The sequence below is a fragment of the Delphinapterus leucas genome, chromosome 9 (assembly GCF_059928025.1).
Source record: "Delphinapterus leucas isolate spDelLeu-1000000601 "Yukka" chromosome 9, BTC_Dleu_Yukka2, whole genome shotgun sequence".
NCBI classification, from domain to species: Eukaryota; Metazoa; Chordata; class Mammalia; order Artiodactyla; family Monodontidae; genus Delphinapterus; species Delphinapterus leucas.
This window is the reverse complement of record NC_143137.1, coordinates 54,666,315-54,682,675: the sequence shown is the minus strand read 5'-3', so window position 1 is coordinate 54,682,675 and position 16,361 is coordinate 54,666,315. Positions and strand designations below refer to the sequence as shown.

General features: G+C 40.9%; 1 protein-coding gene across 2 annotated transcripts in view; it reads right to left on the bottom strand.

The window, feature by feature from the left end:
* Positions 1-16,361, bottom strand: part of CDK14 (cyclin dependent kinase 14) — a 582,146-nt gene that overhangs the window by 127,060 nt on the left and 438,725 nt on the right. For both annotated transcript variants that reach the window (XM_089917034.1, XM_022585327.3), the window contains exon 11: positions 7,008-7,071. In XM_089917034.1, coding sequence (XP_089773160.1) covers positions 7,008-7,071 — 64 coding nt within the window. The remainder of the gene's footprint in view (positions 1-7,007; positions 7,072-16,361) is intronic.

Below are 16,361 nucleotides of genomic sequence, written 5' to 3'. Positions count from 1 at the left end.
ATTTAAAACTAAACACCCACAGACGGTGTTAGGAGTGGACAATTTATTGGAAGCACAAGTTTCAAAGAAGATACCCATATTTAGCAGGTGGAGGGTGGGTTCTGGTACCTACAAGAAGATATATAGAGATCTTTCCCAAGATGCCACCAGGCAGGGCTGAGAAGAGGCTGACAATTCTCCCTCATCATACTCCTATGTTTGCAGACGGGCAAGCTCTCTTAAAGAGACTGGCAGGCATCCGTAAGAATGGCAGGCATCCGTAAGAATAGCAGGCCAGGGACTGCAGGCCTGGGTTTGCGTTTGGGCTCCGCTACATACTGCAGATGTGGCCTTGGACAAGCCACACAATCTCTCCAAGCCTCAGTCTCCCAGTTTCCTTGTCCGTAAATTGTGATAACAGTATTAGGACAATAACATTATAATAACTCAGGAGTTATTCTAAATACCAACTGAGATAATATGTTGAAATGCTTTGTAAATAATAAAATACAACATAAAACGTAAGGTGTTATCATCATGGTATTCTGTTTCTTTTTAATTAAAAAAAATTTTTTTTAAATTTTTTTGGCTGCGTTGGGTCTTTGTTGCTGTGCGTGGACTTTCTCTAGCTGCGGCAAGCGGGGGCTACTCTTAGTTGTGGTGTGTGGGCTTCTCATTGCGGTGGCTTCTCTTGTTGTGGAGCATGGGCTCTAGGGCACGTGGGCTTCAGCAGTTGTGGCACACGGGTTCAGTAGTTGTGGCTCGTGGGTTCAGTAGTTGTGGCTCACGGGCCCTAGAGCGCAGGCTCAGTAGTTGTGGCGCATGGGTTTAGTTGCTCCGCAGCATGTGAGATCTTCCTGGACCAGGGCTCGAGCCCGTGTCCCCTGCATTGTCAGGTGGATTCTTAACCACTGTGCCACCAGGGAAGTCCCATCATGGTATTCTGAAAAAATTTACATCTTCCCTCTGGAATTAAGAAGTCTGAATCTACTTAGTTTGGGGGCCTCAGTTAGGCCTGTGAATAGCTGGAATTGAGGAGAAGTTTTTCACCTCATTACAGAGTCTGAGTACAACTAAGTCCATATTTATATGTTGCCTTCAAGATCAGTGTGTCTGTGAGCTTAGTTTGGGGCACAGAATGTTTAAAATACTCCCTTTTTGCAATTTGCCTCCAACGGCAAATTCGTTGCAAGAAATTCTGACTTTAACAAACTTTCCTTAATCAAACTGCTTTTTGGATTAGATAACTTTCTCTTCAGAATAATATAATCACTTTAGAAATACTCTGTTCCCTTGCTTGATTTGGGAAAAATAGAATTATTTCAGTCTAAATTTCATTACTTTTAATTGCTTCCTGTCTAGCAACATTTTTCTCTCCCTGAATTTTACAGTGCCTTCCTTTTCTGAACTCCTGAATAACAACTGGTCATTAAATAGTTGTTGAATGCCCCTTTTGTTGGAAGCATTTAAGAGATGAAAAAAGCTTCATACATGGACTCCACATGTTATTTCGGGGCCAAAGTATTTCATACAAAGTGATGTTTATGGGTCCATGTTTTACTAAGTACAGAGCTCAGATCCTTCCTACTTTTTTGCTACTTTCTTCATAGACTAATTGTCAGTAAACTGTTCATTAGAAGAAGGTCAACGAGAAATTGTAATACAGATGCAGTAGCATGATCATCCGTGATTCATGCTGCAAAAAAAGGGCACTGAACTGAAACCCAGGGAGACCTCCTGGGATCTACTTTCATCTCTGACACTGACTTTGGGGAAGTCCTTTAACATCTCTGACCTCAGGTTCCTAGCCTTACAAAGGACTGAGCAGGGCTATATGCCCTCTGGAACTTCTTCCGGCTCTAATGTTCAATTTGCTTAAATAGTTACTGCACAACCAAAACACCGCTCTTACTCCCAGCTCAAGCAGCCCAAAGGTTTTCCTTGACAGTAGGAAACTGCAAAATCTTCTCAGAATTCTCAGTCCCTCACCCTGATTCTACTAGTCTGGAGAACCTCAAATGCCTACCTATATTCTGCCCTGATCTGGGGCTACCACAATTCTACAAATCCCAAACAACCCCTCCAATACATACCCAAGATGTGTTTTTAAAAAATATTAATGCTAATAAGTCTGTCTTATAACAAAGAATTTCAAGCACCACTTCACCAGAGGTGTATGAGCCATGTGGCCTCTGTTGACATAAAGTAGCCGAGGGCAAAGCAGGCAGGGCAAAGTGGTCCTGGGAGTCACACAGGGAAGGCTCTTCCCATCCCAGAAGGAAATGGAGCAGAGGGCATTACGCAAAAGCATCCCAGTAGTGAGTCATTATGAAACAAGTGAAAGGGAAAATGTAGTAATTTTGCAGTAGACTCTTACTTTTTGATAGAGAATTGGGTTTGGCCTGTGATGAATCTCATCGAAGGTGACAGAATTACTGAAGTGCTAAGAATACCACGGTGTCACCTTTCACCTCCGAGGCTGGCCCACAGCAAGCATCCTGAGGATAGTGATAGAAGGAGACACTCTAGTATGAGAGGTGGGGAGAAGGGGGAAAGACGGGGAAGGAAGGACAGAGAGGGACTAGAGAGGGGGAGAGGGAGAGAGGGAGAGACCCCTAATTTTGAGACCATAAACCACAGAACCTGAGGGTGAGGAAAAAGAAGTGAGAAGGCAATCAGGTTCAAAGAAGACACAGACCCATTTCCCACTTCTTTTGAGAGAAATTTAAATAGAAGTAAATGATGGGGAAGTGGCAGCTCCCAAGGTTAGATTTCTTATTATATGTAACACACACGTGTGTGTGTACATGCGCATGTGTGTGTTACACATATATTTATTTATTTTATGCAGCTGTGGCCTGTCCCAGCTGCCTGGTTGCTATGGGAATAAGCTGAAGTTAAGGAATTTTGTGTTAGCATAAATATAAGTGCAGAAGAGGACACATACAGGCTAAATTCTAAAGAATCAATCCCAGCTGTTATCTAGTTGTTCTCTTAAAATCTTAACAATTGTTCTAAGCCAACACAGAATTTTTTTCTCTTGAGGCAAAACAAGTTAAACAAGACTAGTAAGATATGAGAGTGAGGATTACTTTCAAAATTCCTTAAAAATTAGAGTCATTTTTTAAAATTCCAGAGAAGCAAAACCTGTTTATAGAAAAATGATACTTTCTCTAATATATAAAGAACCCCTAGAAATTAGTAAGAATATGACAAATGACACGTAACTCTACTGTAAATTGGCAAAAGATATTAGTTGCTCACAGAAAAGGAAATACAAGTGATCCTGAAACATATGAAAAGATGCTCAGCCTCGTCATAAAAGAAGCATGTAAATTAAAATTATATTAAGATTTTTTTTGTCACCTAACAGGCAAAATTGAAAAGTTTGGAGTGGAGAAGAAGCGTGGAGTGGAGAAGAAGCGTTCTCATGTATTGCTGGTAACAGAGCCAACTGGTACCATCCTTTTGGACAACAATTTGACAGAAGTGTTCAAAAGTATAATTGTATACAGTTGACCCCTGAACAACACAGGATGTAGGGGCGTTGACTCTTCTGCAGTCGAAAATCTGCCTATAATTTATAGTCTGTACTTGGTATCTGTGGTTCCACATCCCTGATTCAATCAACCGCCATGGAGTACTGTAGTGGGTATTAATGAAAAAAGTCCACGTATGATGGATCCATACAGCTCAACCCGTGCTGTTCAAGGGTCACTGTATACTTATTAATTCTTCAACCCTACTTCTGGTAATTTATCCTTCAGATATACTTGTACAGATGTGATGCGCTTATTTATGTGTGTGTATACGGGTTACAATATTTATAATGGCAAAAACACTGGAAACAACCCAAATGTCCATAAGTAGGGACAGGTTAAATCCATACAATGTGAAACAATGTGGCTGCAGGAAAAGAGGGAAGCCACACTGGCCTCCTCTGTACAGTGACATGAGAGGACCTACAGGATGCATTAATGAGAAAAGCAAGACCCCAAATTGTTTTTAATATGGGAAATATGAAAATATATATTCATAATTTCTTACATTTACATAGAAGAAAAAAACATAACAGAAACTAATAAGTGGGGGCCTGTGGTTGGGGCAATCGTTCTGGGGAAGTAGGCAGGTGGCAGACAGGGTGGGGAGGCTTTGTACTGTGCTCCTTTTTTATATGGTTTGATATTCTGAATTGCTTAAATTTATTATCTATTCAAAAATTGGACAAAGTATAATTTTTCCCATCACACTCCTTGGTGTTTACCCAAAAGAGTTGAAACCCAGTGCCAGTGATGTTTAGAGCATTTTTATCCCTAAATGCCCAAACTTGGAACAATCAAGATGTCCTTCAGTACGTGAATGGATACATAAACAGCGGCGCATCCAGACAATGGAATATTATTCAGTGGTAAAAAGAAATGAGCTATCAAGCCATGAAAAGACCTGGAGGAACCTTAAATGCATATTAGTAAATGAAGGAAGCCAATCTGAAAAGGCAACATCCTTTTCAGATGATTCCAATTATATGACATTCTGGAAAAGGCAAAACTATGGAGACAGTAAAAAGATTAGTGGTTGCCAGGGCTTAGGGAAGAGGGAGGGATAAACAGGCAGAACACAGAGGACTTTTAGGGCAGTGATGCTACTCTGTGTGATACTGTAATGGTGGATAAATGTCATTATACTTTGTACAGACCGTAGAATGTGCAACACCAAGAACGAATCCTAACGTAAACTATGGACTTTGGGTAATAATGATGTGCCAGCTTAAGTTCATCAAACTGTAACGAATGTACCACTCTGGTGGCGGATGTTGATAATGGGGGAGGCTGCACATGTGTCAGGGCAGGGGATGTATGGGAAATCTCTGCACCTTCTGCTCAGTTTTGCTATGAACCTAAAACTGCTCTTAAAAAATGAAGTCTATCAAGCAAAGCAAAAAAAGTATGTCCTCATGGCTCAGACTTTCTTCTTTTCCCTCAGACTTTCTAAGGCACTCTTTGGGGGTAGAATAAGGAGGTGGAAAGTGGGGTGGGACAGGTGGACCCTGGCACTAATATTTTCTCCTCTGGGAACGTGTATCTTCTTCCCCAGCACTCCCCTGATGGGTCTGCTTAAGTGCTGCATGAAAAGGCTCGTAGATTTGCTCCCTTTGCCTCAGTCTATTATCCTGTCTCTCCTTGACTCCTCTCAGGGCAACTCAGGAAGCATTTATCACATCTACTCTCATCCACAAGCACCAAGCACTGCCTGGAGTATCTTTTTTGCTAGTCAGCACCCATGCCTTACATTCATCTAAACACGTTATTCTTTTGGACCCCCATTACCTTTTATATATTATGTCTGTGGTTGCACTTGTACATAATATTAATAACATATATATATATATATATATATACACCCTAATTTATATATGCCTACCAGAAAACTCACATAAATAATGTGTTTTAAACATTCAATAAAATTCAGAGCAGCAGACATTCATTGAACCAAAATACATACTAGTCACAGTCTCTGATCTCATGAAGTTCCCAATCTGTTAGTTCAATTTGCATTACATCATAGTACTTTCCAGACACATTTAAAAATGCTTTTGTGTGTTGCTTATTAAGATAAATTCTATTCACACCAAAATAAACCAAATACTCCATGTTTTCTCCTCTAGAAACTTGGTGGGCCAAATGACTATCTTAATTGTTCCTTTCTGCATCAACTTTATTCATTTACACCCTTTTCATATTCTCCTCTGCTTTATTTCCCTAGGACTTAAGATTTTAGATATTAACATGAGGAAGTGAGGCTTCTTTATGAACCCACACCTGGAACGTTTATAAAGAGCTGTGTTCTCACTTAAAATCCATTAGTGAGAGCACTTAGAGGATGCTTCTTGTTTAGTTAAAAAAAAAGAAAAAGAAAAAAAAATCCATCTTAAATTAAGTATCTATAGTCTTTCATAACATAGAAGTTATTTAGAATTTTCAGTAAAAGTGCAAAGGGTCCTTGGGGCAGCCAAAGAAAATAAAAGAATTCTCAGCACATGGTGTACTTTCAGAAGAAAAATATTAAGAGTAACAGTAGTTTCTAAACTCAGTCATTCTTTGGGATTGATAACTTATTCCTGATGGTCCCCCAAAAGAGAGGAAGGGGAGAAAAAGAATACACTTGGATCCTGTAACAGTAATTATTCATAGCTCTTTTCCCTCATAAAATAATGGACTATTAGACCTTCCATAAAATCCGTTTCAGTAATTTAATGGTAGGTCTGCATTTTATAATCCATGTTTTGTAAACAAGAAAAAACAAAAAGATTATTTTACAATAATTCATTCCACTAATTTTTATTAAATTCCAAACCTTTCATCCCTCCTATAAAAATTAAATAGCCCATTTTGAGATTCTTCTTCCATTAAGCATAATTATTAAAACTGAAAGTTTCTTGACTGCCACCTACTGGTAAGAAAAAAGTGACAACTTATTTTATATAAAAGTTCTGCATTTTCCCTCACATTTTCTGGTTTAGGGGTTTAAATATTTAAAATTAAAAAAGATGGAATGTTGAACATACAGAACATTTTATATGTTTAAACTCAAATTAATTGATCATGTATTACTAGAGTTTTAAAAAATAAATAAAAATATGATTTTTCCTTTTTACAATGTAATACTTTCCCTAGTATTATTACTAGAAGTCACACAGATGGATTATAGTAGCTTGATTTAAAGTTTGTCTTTATAGACATGGATGCTAGTCTAACTGATGATGAAATGAAAGGTTACTTCAAGATTAGCCAGTCAAATCAAACGAAGGACATACGGTGAAAAACTCTCACGAGGGTTGTCATTCAGTCTATCTTTGCCAACAAATAAAACTGTGAAAACCAAAGGACAACTCCAATAAGAGGTTGAATACACAATGGCAAAAGTAACCAGAATTTTCCCAGGTAATATATTAGCTCGAGGGGGAATATTTATATATTCACCCTTTTCATATCAGAAGCACTTAGTCATTTGTAATTAGTGAAACATACCTGGCTTAAAATGTGGTAAAGAATGAACTCCAGGCCACGTGTCCTCATTTGGCGTTCCAAGAACCTAGTGGAGAGCAGGAAATTGTGGAAACAGACTTATTATTTCCAAAGCACTCAAGATTCTCCAGTGCAGAAAACAGTACACTGCATATGATGAAACTCTGGATTTTTCTTCCCATTATCGTGTGCCAGGGATTTTATTTCAGTAAAACAAACCCAGCTAAAGAGCCACCCAAGTCGAATGTCTGTGTTTTAACAAATGCAGCTAAATGCGGTAAGACAAGTTAAATCTGCTGCATTTTATCAACTCCAAACTTAGTAAGCAGGCTTACGACTCAAAGAATGAACTGCCATCTTCATGGAACTGAATAAAGTATGTATGTGTCCCTCATGATTCTTTCATGAGCTTTTATCCTTCACTCTAGTATCAGACATGTCATCATTTAACAGTTCTAAGAATTCTGTCATTTCTTCCCTCACATCCTCTGTCTGGGCATCAGAATGTTTCAAAGAAGCAGAACAGACAGCTTGGGATGCTCACATTCTTCACTGGCCATACTATTTGTTAGAGTTAACATCTTTAGTCACATGATATATAGTTTCCTCATCCCCAAATACTGTTCTCCCTACACTGTCTTTCTCTATCCATACTTCCAGCTTCTTTCCGCATCTACTTTTCTATCCCCACAATGTTTGATCTGGTCAAAGGCATTAAAAGGCAATTCCGATTCACGTGTAACGAGCACACTTTATTCGAATTTTCAGTTCCATCATCTATTGCTATTATACTCAATGATCATGGTAAATCACTGATGGAGAACAGTGGAGATGAAAGGTTTAAGAGCCCAGATCATGGAGACAGACTCCTCTGATCCCCTACTTACTAGCCATGGGACTTCATCGAGCTTTAATTTCCTCCTTTGTAAACTAGGGGTGATGATAACAGCACCTTTTTCATCTGTGGGAGAATACTACCTGGTATGCAGTAAGCACTATGTAAGGATCAGATACTATTCAAAGCACCCACAGAAAATGGGGTCAGGTCAAGCAGGTGCCGGCAATGGAGGAGAATCCAGCCCACCCACTTTTTCCATAGGGATTCCCTGATCTGGGGGTCAGTGCCAAATGCTGTAACTCAGACTATGATGGACCAATATGACAGTCAAATGAGTTAGAAAGGGGAAGAGATAAAGCCAGAAGCTGGCAAAACTGGAGGAATGGCAGACATCATGGGGGGAAATGACACCTATTCACTCATCTCTGAGGATTAGCAGATACTACTAGGCAATAAGGAAATACAGAGCTCTGGCTCTTTATGCATAGACTTCCTAGGGGGTACAGGGCTGTGAAGGCAAGGTGGGGCACACATACAGCAAGTGACTCACTTACTGCTTCCTGCTCTGGCAAATCAGGGTTAATAAACACATGTATAACGTTCCTCACTGAAACACGGAATTCACTGAAACACTGGGTGTGAACACAGTGTTCAGGGGATCAGACAATACAGTTCTTGCAAGCACTAATTAACACTAATATTAACAGGCAGATCTACATAAACAAGGTCACACTATTGATGGGCTAGGTGGGGATGGAAGGCGATAGGTGAGAGAGGGCTCCAAGAGTTATAAGATAGGAAAAGAGACAAAGACAAGCCTGACATAAACAACTGTGACAACAGTGTCTCTGCAAAAGGCATGTCCTCCTTTCTTTCCACTAATTCTGATTATTTCAAGAGAGGGAGATAGTCAGGTGTGCGGGCAGCACACAGCTCATCTGGGGGATGCTCCTCTTTTGAGCTCCCACTGAATTCTGCATGAAGGACAAAGGGGTCTGACAGTATTAAACTTTAGCAACTAAAGGGAGAAACTCTCAGCTCAAAATCACATCTTGATCATGACAAATCCATCACGTATGAAAGAGACCCTCTAAGGTTTTATAAACAATGAAAAGTCCAGCCAGAACATGAAACTTGTTCTCTCACTCCTAGTAAAAGTATGATTGATACCCTGACTGTACCTGTTTCTACAATGTTTATGTTAACAAAGCTTTTTCAAAGGCACTATCCTCATCCAGATCCAGTGTTCTGTTTCAAAGTAATTATCAAATACTATGGCCATCCCATAAAAATTACCTGCAAAGAAAAAATACATCAGACTTTTTTTGAGTTATTATAGCATTGACTGATGAGATTCCACACCTCAAATTATTCTCCTGTCAACAACTCCTAGGCCATTTGCACAGGAAATAGAAAGAAGGCAAAGGAAAAGAATTAGAAGTCAATGTTGCTTCCTGTAAAAGCCTTTTTGGGAAAGGCAATTTGGGTTAAATGTATGGTTAGAGATGATAGGCTACTTATGCACTAGGGAAAGTGGGTGTGTATTGCCTCTGATGTCAGATTTTCCTTTGTATTAATAACTAAGAAATTCCACTACCAAGATACTTTGAAGTTAGAAGGAAAAAGAGGTACTCTTTAAAAGTCAAAAATTATCTTTTGCAAAAAAAACCCCAAAAAACAAAACAACAGTGCAGAAGATAATTACATCTCAACATGTAAAATGTGTGCCTCAACATTTAAAGTGTGGTCCCCATATCTGTAAAAAAGCAGGTTTCTAATATCTGAGGTCACCCTCAGTCTTGAAACAACATGCTGTGATATGCGAAAAAGTCCTCTATGTGTTCGTTTAAGCTGCTTTGCCTTAAACCTGTGCCCGTGGCTTGTATGTCTCCCTGTCCCTTTGCTGGTTCATCTCTGCACTCAGTTAACATTTACTGTGTTCATCACAGAAGACAGAAGGATGAGACTGGGCTCTGCCTTGAGGCGCTTGCTCCTACTCTGGTGAGACAGAGGAGTGGGACGGTGATGAGCTGCCTTCGACATAAGAAGAGCTCTCTCAGAAGTGTGAGGAGAAGGGGGCAAGAGCCCAAAGCAGAGTGTGCTTGAGGCTACCTGGGGGGCGGGGAAAAGTTGCCAGGGAGAGGATTTTTCAGTGGGAGACGGAACACAGAGTGATGGTTGGCCAAGTAAAGAAAGTGGGGAGGGGGCCCAAGGGGAGGGACAGCTGAGTATTCTGGTTATAAGGAAAGGCTATATTAAAATAATCTTGGGCTTCCCTGGTGGCGCAGTGGTTGAGAGTCCGCCTGCCGATGCAGGGGACACGGGTTCATGCCCCGGTCCGGGAAGATCCCACGTGCCGCGGAGCAGCTGGGTCCGTGAGCCATGGCCGCTGAGCCTGCGCGTCCAGAGCCTGTGCTCCGCAACGGGAGAGGCCACAGCAGACAGACGCCCGCATACCGCAAAAAAAATAAAAATAAAATAAATGTAACAGTAAACTGTAAAGTGCCCTAAAGATGTAACTGTCACTGGCAGAGCCCATTAACAATTCCCAGGGAATAAAAATAGTATCTAGGTAATGAAATAAAGTCTAACCTTTTTTCTTCGCCTTGGCGCTTCGTCTAGTTTCACTTGCTCACAGGGAGCCACGGGCAGAGGCCTCACACCAGCCCTTCGGCCCAAAGTTCCCGGTGCAGAACCGCCCTGCCGACACCTCGGCTCGGGACCGTGTGCAGAAGCGCCGAGCACGGAAACGACGCGATTCAAGATGGCGGTGGCGGGCTGTGTGCAGAGAGGCTGCGCCCAGCACCGCGAGGATCTGGAGCCTGAGCCGTGCAGCCCCGCAGCCCCGCCCACCCCTCGAGAGCTCCGCCTCTTCCCCCCGCTGCCCCGCCCTATAAAGCAACCCTGCCCGCGGCCTGTCGGGGAGTGTGTGTGCTCTAGAGCCGGAGCTTATCCCTCTCCATTCTCCGATCAAAAGAGCTTTCCGGGCTTCCCTGGTGGCACGGTGGTTGGGAGTCTGCCTGCTGACACAGGGGACACGGGTTCGTGCCCCAGTCCGGGAGGATCCCACATGCCACGGAGCGGCTGGGCCCGTGAGCCATGGACGCTGGGCCTGCGTATCCAGAGCCTGTGCTCCGCACCAGGAGAGGCCACTACAGTGAGAGGCCCGCGTACCGCAAAAACAAAAAACTCCGTTGTTTAAGTTCTCATGATGCTCCTGCCCCCATGCCTTCCCAAGGTGGTTTCCTCTTCTGGAATGCCCTGTCTCCACTGGCCAGGTTAACTCCTACCTCTGTTTCTAGCTTCATGGGTCACCTTTTCCTGAAAGGCTTCCTGGACTCTCTGGTCCAAGTTACCTGCTGTGATCTCTGTGTTCTCTGAGGGCTTTGTGCAGACTTCCATTATAGGACCACTCACTGCCTCATAAGCGTTAGAGCACTCATCTGTCTCTCCACCGGACCATGGACCTCCAAGTAGAGACCATGACATTTATCTCTGGATCCCTAGTGCCTACCATAGCCCGGTACCAAACATGCACACAGTAAATGTTGAATGAATGAAGGAACGAATGAACGGTGTGTCTGGGTAACAGCGCGAAGTTTCGTGGGCTTTATTGTTGGCTGGGTTATGGGATGGGAGGCTAGGGCCAGATACTGAATGCATGAAGACTGACTGCATTTTATCTCTCTTTCAAGTTGTCACAAACTGCAGGTCACATGACCCACTGGAGGACAGTAAATTTCATTTAGAGTGTTGATGTCAGCATTTTTCAGAAGATGAAATCCAAGAGAAGATGTCAGAGGGTAACAGACACAGTAAAGATGCATGTTGTTTTTATGAAGCAACATTTTATTCAACTTTTATTCATGTTATATCTGTGCATGTACATATGTATGTGTGCACTGTGAGTCATGATGTAAAATGCATTTCTTACTGTTTAAGAGCCAGTCGATAGGGAACAAGAAAGCTGAAATCAAGAATGCAAGTTTGGGAGCTGAGGGCAATGAGTTTAGTTCTGGGCCTATTAAATGTTAGAAATACCTGCAGGTCAAGACAAAGGGCCTTTAAAGGACAGGTGGAAATACAGATATGGATCCTGGGAGAGGGATTTAAGATCAAGAAAAACATTTAGCGTATATACATTTGTAGAAAGCAAATACCAAAATAGCTCCAAAATGGTCTCCCTTCCCTATATTAACATGTATACAGTCCCCAAAGGGTGTCTCTGTGATTTCCTGGACTTTTAGCATCTGTTAAGAAAAACAAGGGGAGCCTGAACCAAGATGGCGGAGTAGAAGGAGGTGATTTCACTCCCTCTTGTGAGAACACCAGAATCACAACGAGCTGCTGGACAATCACTGACAGGAAGACACTGGAACTCACCAAAAAAGATACCCCACATCCAAGGACAAAGGAGAAGCCTCAATGAGATGGTAGGAGGGGTGCAATCACAGCAAAATCAAATCCCATAACTGCTGGGTGGGTGATGCACAGACTGGAGAACACTTATACCACAGAAGTCCACCCACTGGAGTGAAGGTTCGGAGCCCTACATCAGGCTTCCCAACCTGGGGGTTCAGCAATGGGAGGAGGAATTTCAAGAGAATCAGACTTTGAAGGCTAGAGGGATTTGACTGCAGGACTTGGAAAGGACTGGGGGAAACAGAGACTCCACTCTTGAAGGCACACACAAAGCAGTGTGCACATGGGACCCAGAGGTAGGAGCAGTGAACCCAGGGGAGACTGAACCAGACCTACCTGCTAGTGTTGGAGGGTCTTCTGCAGAGGCGGGGGGTGGCTGTGGCTCACCGTGGAGACAAGGACACTGGCAGCAGAAGTTCTGGGAAGTACTCCTTGGCGTGAGCCCTCCCAGAGTCTGCCATTAGCCCCACCAAAGAGCCCACAGGCCAAACAACCAACAGGGAGAGAACCCAGCCCCACTCATCAGCAGTCAAGCCGATTAAAGTTTTACTGAGCTCTGCCCAGCAGAGCAACACCCAGCTCTACTCGCCACCAGTCCTTCCCATCAGGAAAGCTGCACAAGCCTCTTAGATAGCCTCATCCACCAGAAGACAAACAGCAGAAGCAAGAAGAATTACAATCCTGCAGCCTGTGGAACAAAAACCACATTCACAGATAGATAGACAAAATGAAAAGGCAGAGGGCTGTGTACCAGATGAAGGAACAAGATAACCCCAGAAAAACAACTAAATGAAGTGGAGATAGGCAACCATCCAGAAAAAGAATTCAGAATAATGATAGTGAAGATGACCCAGGACCTCAGAAAAAGAATGGAGGCAAAGACCGAGAAGATTCAAGAAATGTTTAACAAAGACCTAGAAGAATTAAGGAACAAACAAACATAGATGAACAATATAATAACTGAAATGAAAACTAAACTAGAAGGAATCAATAGCAGAATAACCGAGGCAGAAGAACAGATAAGTGACCTGGAAGACAGAATGGTGGAATTCACTGCTGCAGAACAGAATAAAGAAAACAGAATGAAAAGAAATGAAGAGAGCCTAAGAGACCTTGGGGACAACATTAAATGCAACAACATTCGCATTATAGGGGTCCCAGAAGGTGAAGAGAGAGAGAAAGGACCAGAGAAAATATTTGAAGAGATTATAGTCAAAAACTTCCCTAACATGGGAAAGGAAATAGCCACTCAAGTCCAGGAAGCGCAGCGGGTCCCATACAGGATAAACCCAAGGAGAAATATGCTGAGACAAATAGTAATCAAATTGGCAAAAATTAAAGACAAAGAAAACTTATTGAAAGCAACAAGGGAAAAACGACAGACAACATACAAGGGAACTCCCATAAGGTTAACAGCTGATTTCTCAGCAGAAACTCTACAAGTCAGAAGGGAGTGGCATGATATACTTAAAATGATGAAAGGGAAGAACCTACAACCAAGATTACTTTACCAGGCAAGGATCTCATTCAGATTCGATGGAGAAATCAAAAGCTTTACAGACAAGCAAAAGCTAAGAGAATTCAGCACCACCAAACCAGCTCTACAGCAAATGCTAAAGGAACTTCTCTAAGTGGGAAACACAAGAAAAGGACCTACAAAAACAAACCCAAAACAATTAAGAAAATGGTCATAGGAACATACATATCGATAATTATCTTAAAAGTGAATGGATTAAATGCTCCAACCAAAAGACACAGGCTTGCTGAACAGGATATAAAAACAAGACCCATATATATGCTGCTTACAAGAGACCCATTTCAGACCTAGGGACACGTACAGACTGAAAGTGAGGGGATAGAAAAAGATACTCCATGCATATGGAAATCAAAAGAGAGCTGGAGTAGCAATACTCATATCAGATAAAATGGACTTTAAAATAAAGAATGTTACAAGAGACAAGGAAGGACACTACATAATGATCAAGGGATCAATCCAAGAAGAAGATAAAACAATTACAAATATATATACACCCAACATAGGAGCACCTCAATACATAAGGCAACTGCTAACAGCTATAAAAGAGGAAATCAACGGTAACACGGTAATAGTGGCGGACTTTAACACCTCACGTACACCAATGGACAGATCATCCAAAATGAAAATAAATAAGGAAACAGAAGCTTTAAATGACACAATAGACCAAAAGATTTAATTGATATTTATAGGACATTCCATCCAAAAACAGATTACACTTTCTTCTCAAGGGCGCACGGAACATTCTCCAGGATAGATCACATCTGAGGTCACAAATGAAGTCTCAGTAAATTTAAGAAAATTGAAATCATATCAAGCATCTTTTCTGACCGCAACGCTATGAATTAGAAATAAATTTGAGGAGAAAAAATGTAAAAAACACAAAAACATGGTGCCTAAACACTACGTTACTGAATAACCAAGAGATCACTGAAGAAATCAAAGAGGAAACCAAAAAATACCTAGAGACAAATGACAATGAAAACACGACAATCCAAAACCTATGGGATGCAGCAAAAGCAGTTCTAAGAAGGAAGTTTATAGCTATATAAGCCTACCTCAAGAAACAAGAAAAATCTCAAATAAATAATCTAATCTTACACCTAAAGGAACTAGAGAAAGAAGAACAAACAAAACCAAAATTAGTAGAAGGAAAGAAATCATAAAGATCAGAGCAGAAATAAATGAAACAGAAACAAAGAAAACAATAGCAAAGATCAGTAAAACTAAAAGCTGGTTCTTTGAGAAGATAAACAAAATTGATAAATCATTAGCCAGACTCATCAAGAAAAAGAGGGAGAGGACTCAAATCAATAAAATTAGAAATGAAAAAGAAGCTACAACAGACACTGCAGAAATACAAAGCATCCTAAGAGACTACTACAAGCAACTCTATGCCAATAAAATGGACAACCTGGAAGAAATGGAATTCTTAGAAAGGTATAACCTTCCAAGACTGAACCAGGAAGAAATATAAAATATGAACAGACCCATCACAAGTAATGAAATTGAAACTGTGATTAAAAATCTTCCAAAAAACAAAAGTCAAGGATCAGATGGCTTCACAGGTGAATTATATCAAATATTTAGAGAAGAGTTAACACCCATCCTTCTCAAACTCGTCCAAAATATTACGGAGGAAGAAACACTCCCAAAGTCATTCTATGAGGCGACCATCACCCTGACACCAAAACCAGACAAAGACACTACAAAAAAAGAAAATTACAGACCAATATCAATGATGAATAAGATGCAAAAATCCTCAACAAAATACTAGCAAACAGAATACAACAACACATTAAAAGGGTCATACACAATGATCAAGTGGGATTTAACCCAGGGATGCAAGGATTCTTCAATATACACAATTTAATCAATGTGATACACCATATTAACAAATTGAAGAAAATCCATATGATCGTCTCAATAGATGCAGAAAAAGCTTTTGACAAAATTCAACACCCATTTATGATAAAAACTCTCCAGAAAGTAGGCATAGAGGGAACGTACCTCAACATAATAAAGGCCACATATGACAAACCCACAGCAAACATCATTCTCAATGGTGAAAAACTGAAAGCATTTCCTCTAATATCAGGAACAAGACAAGGATGTCCACTCTCACTACTATTATTCAACATAGTTTTGGAAGTCCTAGCCACAGCAATCAGAGAAGAAAAAGAAATAAAAGGAATACAAATTGGAAAAGAAGAAGTAAAACTGTCACTGTTTGCAGATGACATGATACTATACATAGAGAACCCTAAAGATGCCACCAGAAAACTACTAGAGGCTATCAATGAATTTGGTAAACTTGCAGGATACAAAATTAATGCACAGAAATCTCTTCCATTCCTATAAACTAATGATGAAATATCTGAAAGAGAAATTAAGGAAACACTCCCATTTACCATTGCAACAAAAAGAATAAAGTACCTAGGAATAAACCTACCTAGGGAGACAAAAGACCTTTATGCAGAAAACTATAAGACATTGATGAAAGAAATTAAAGATGATACCAACAGATGGAGAGATATACCATGTTGTTGGATTGGAAGAATCA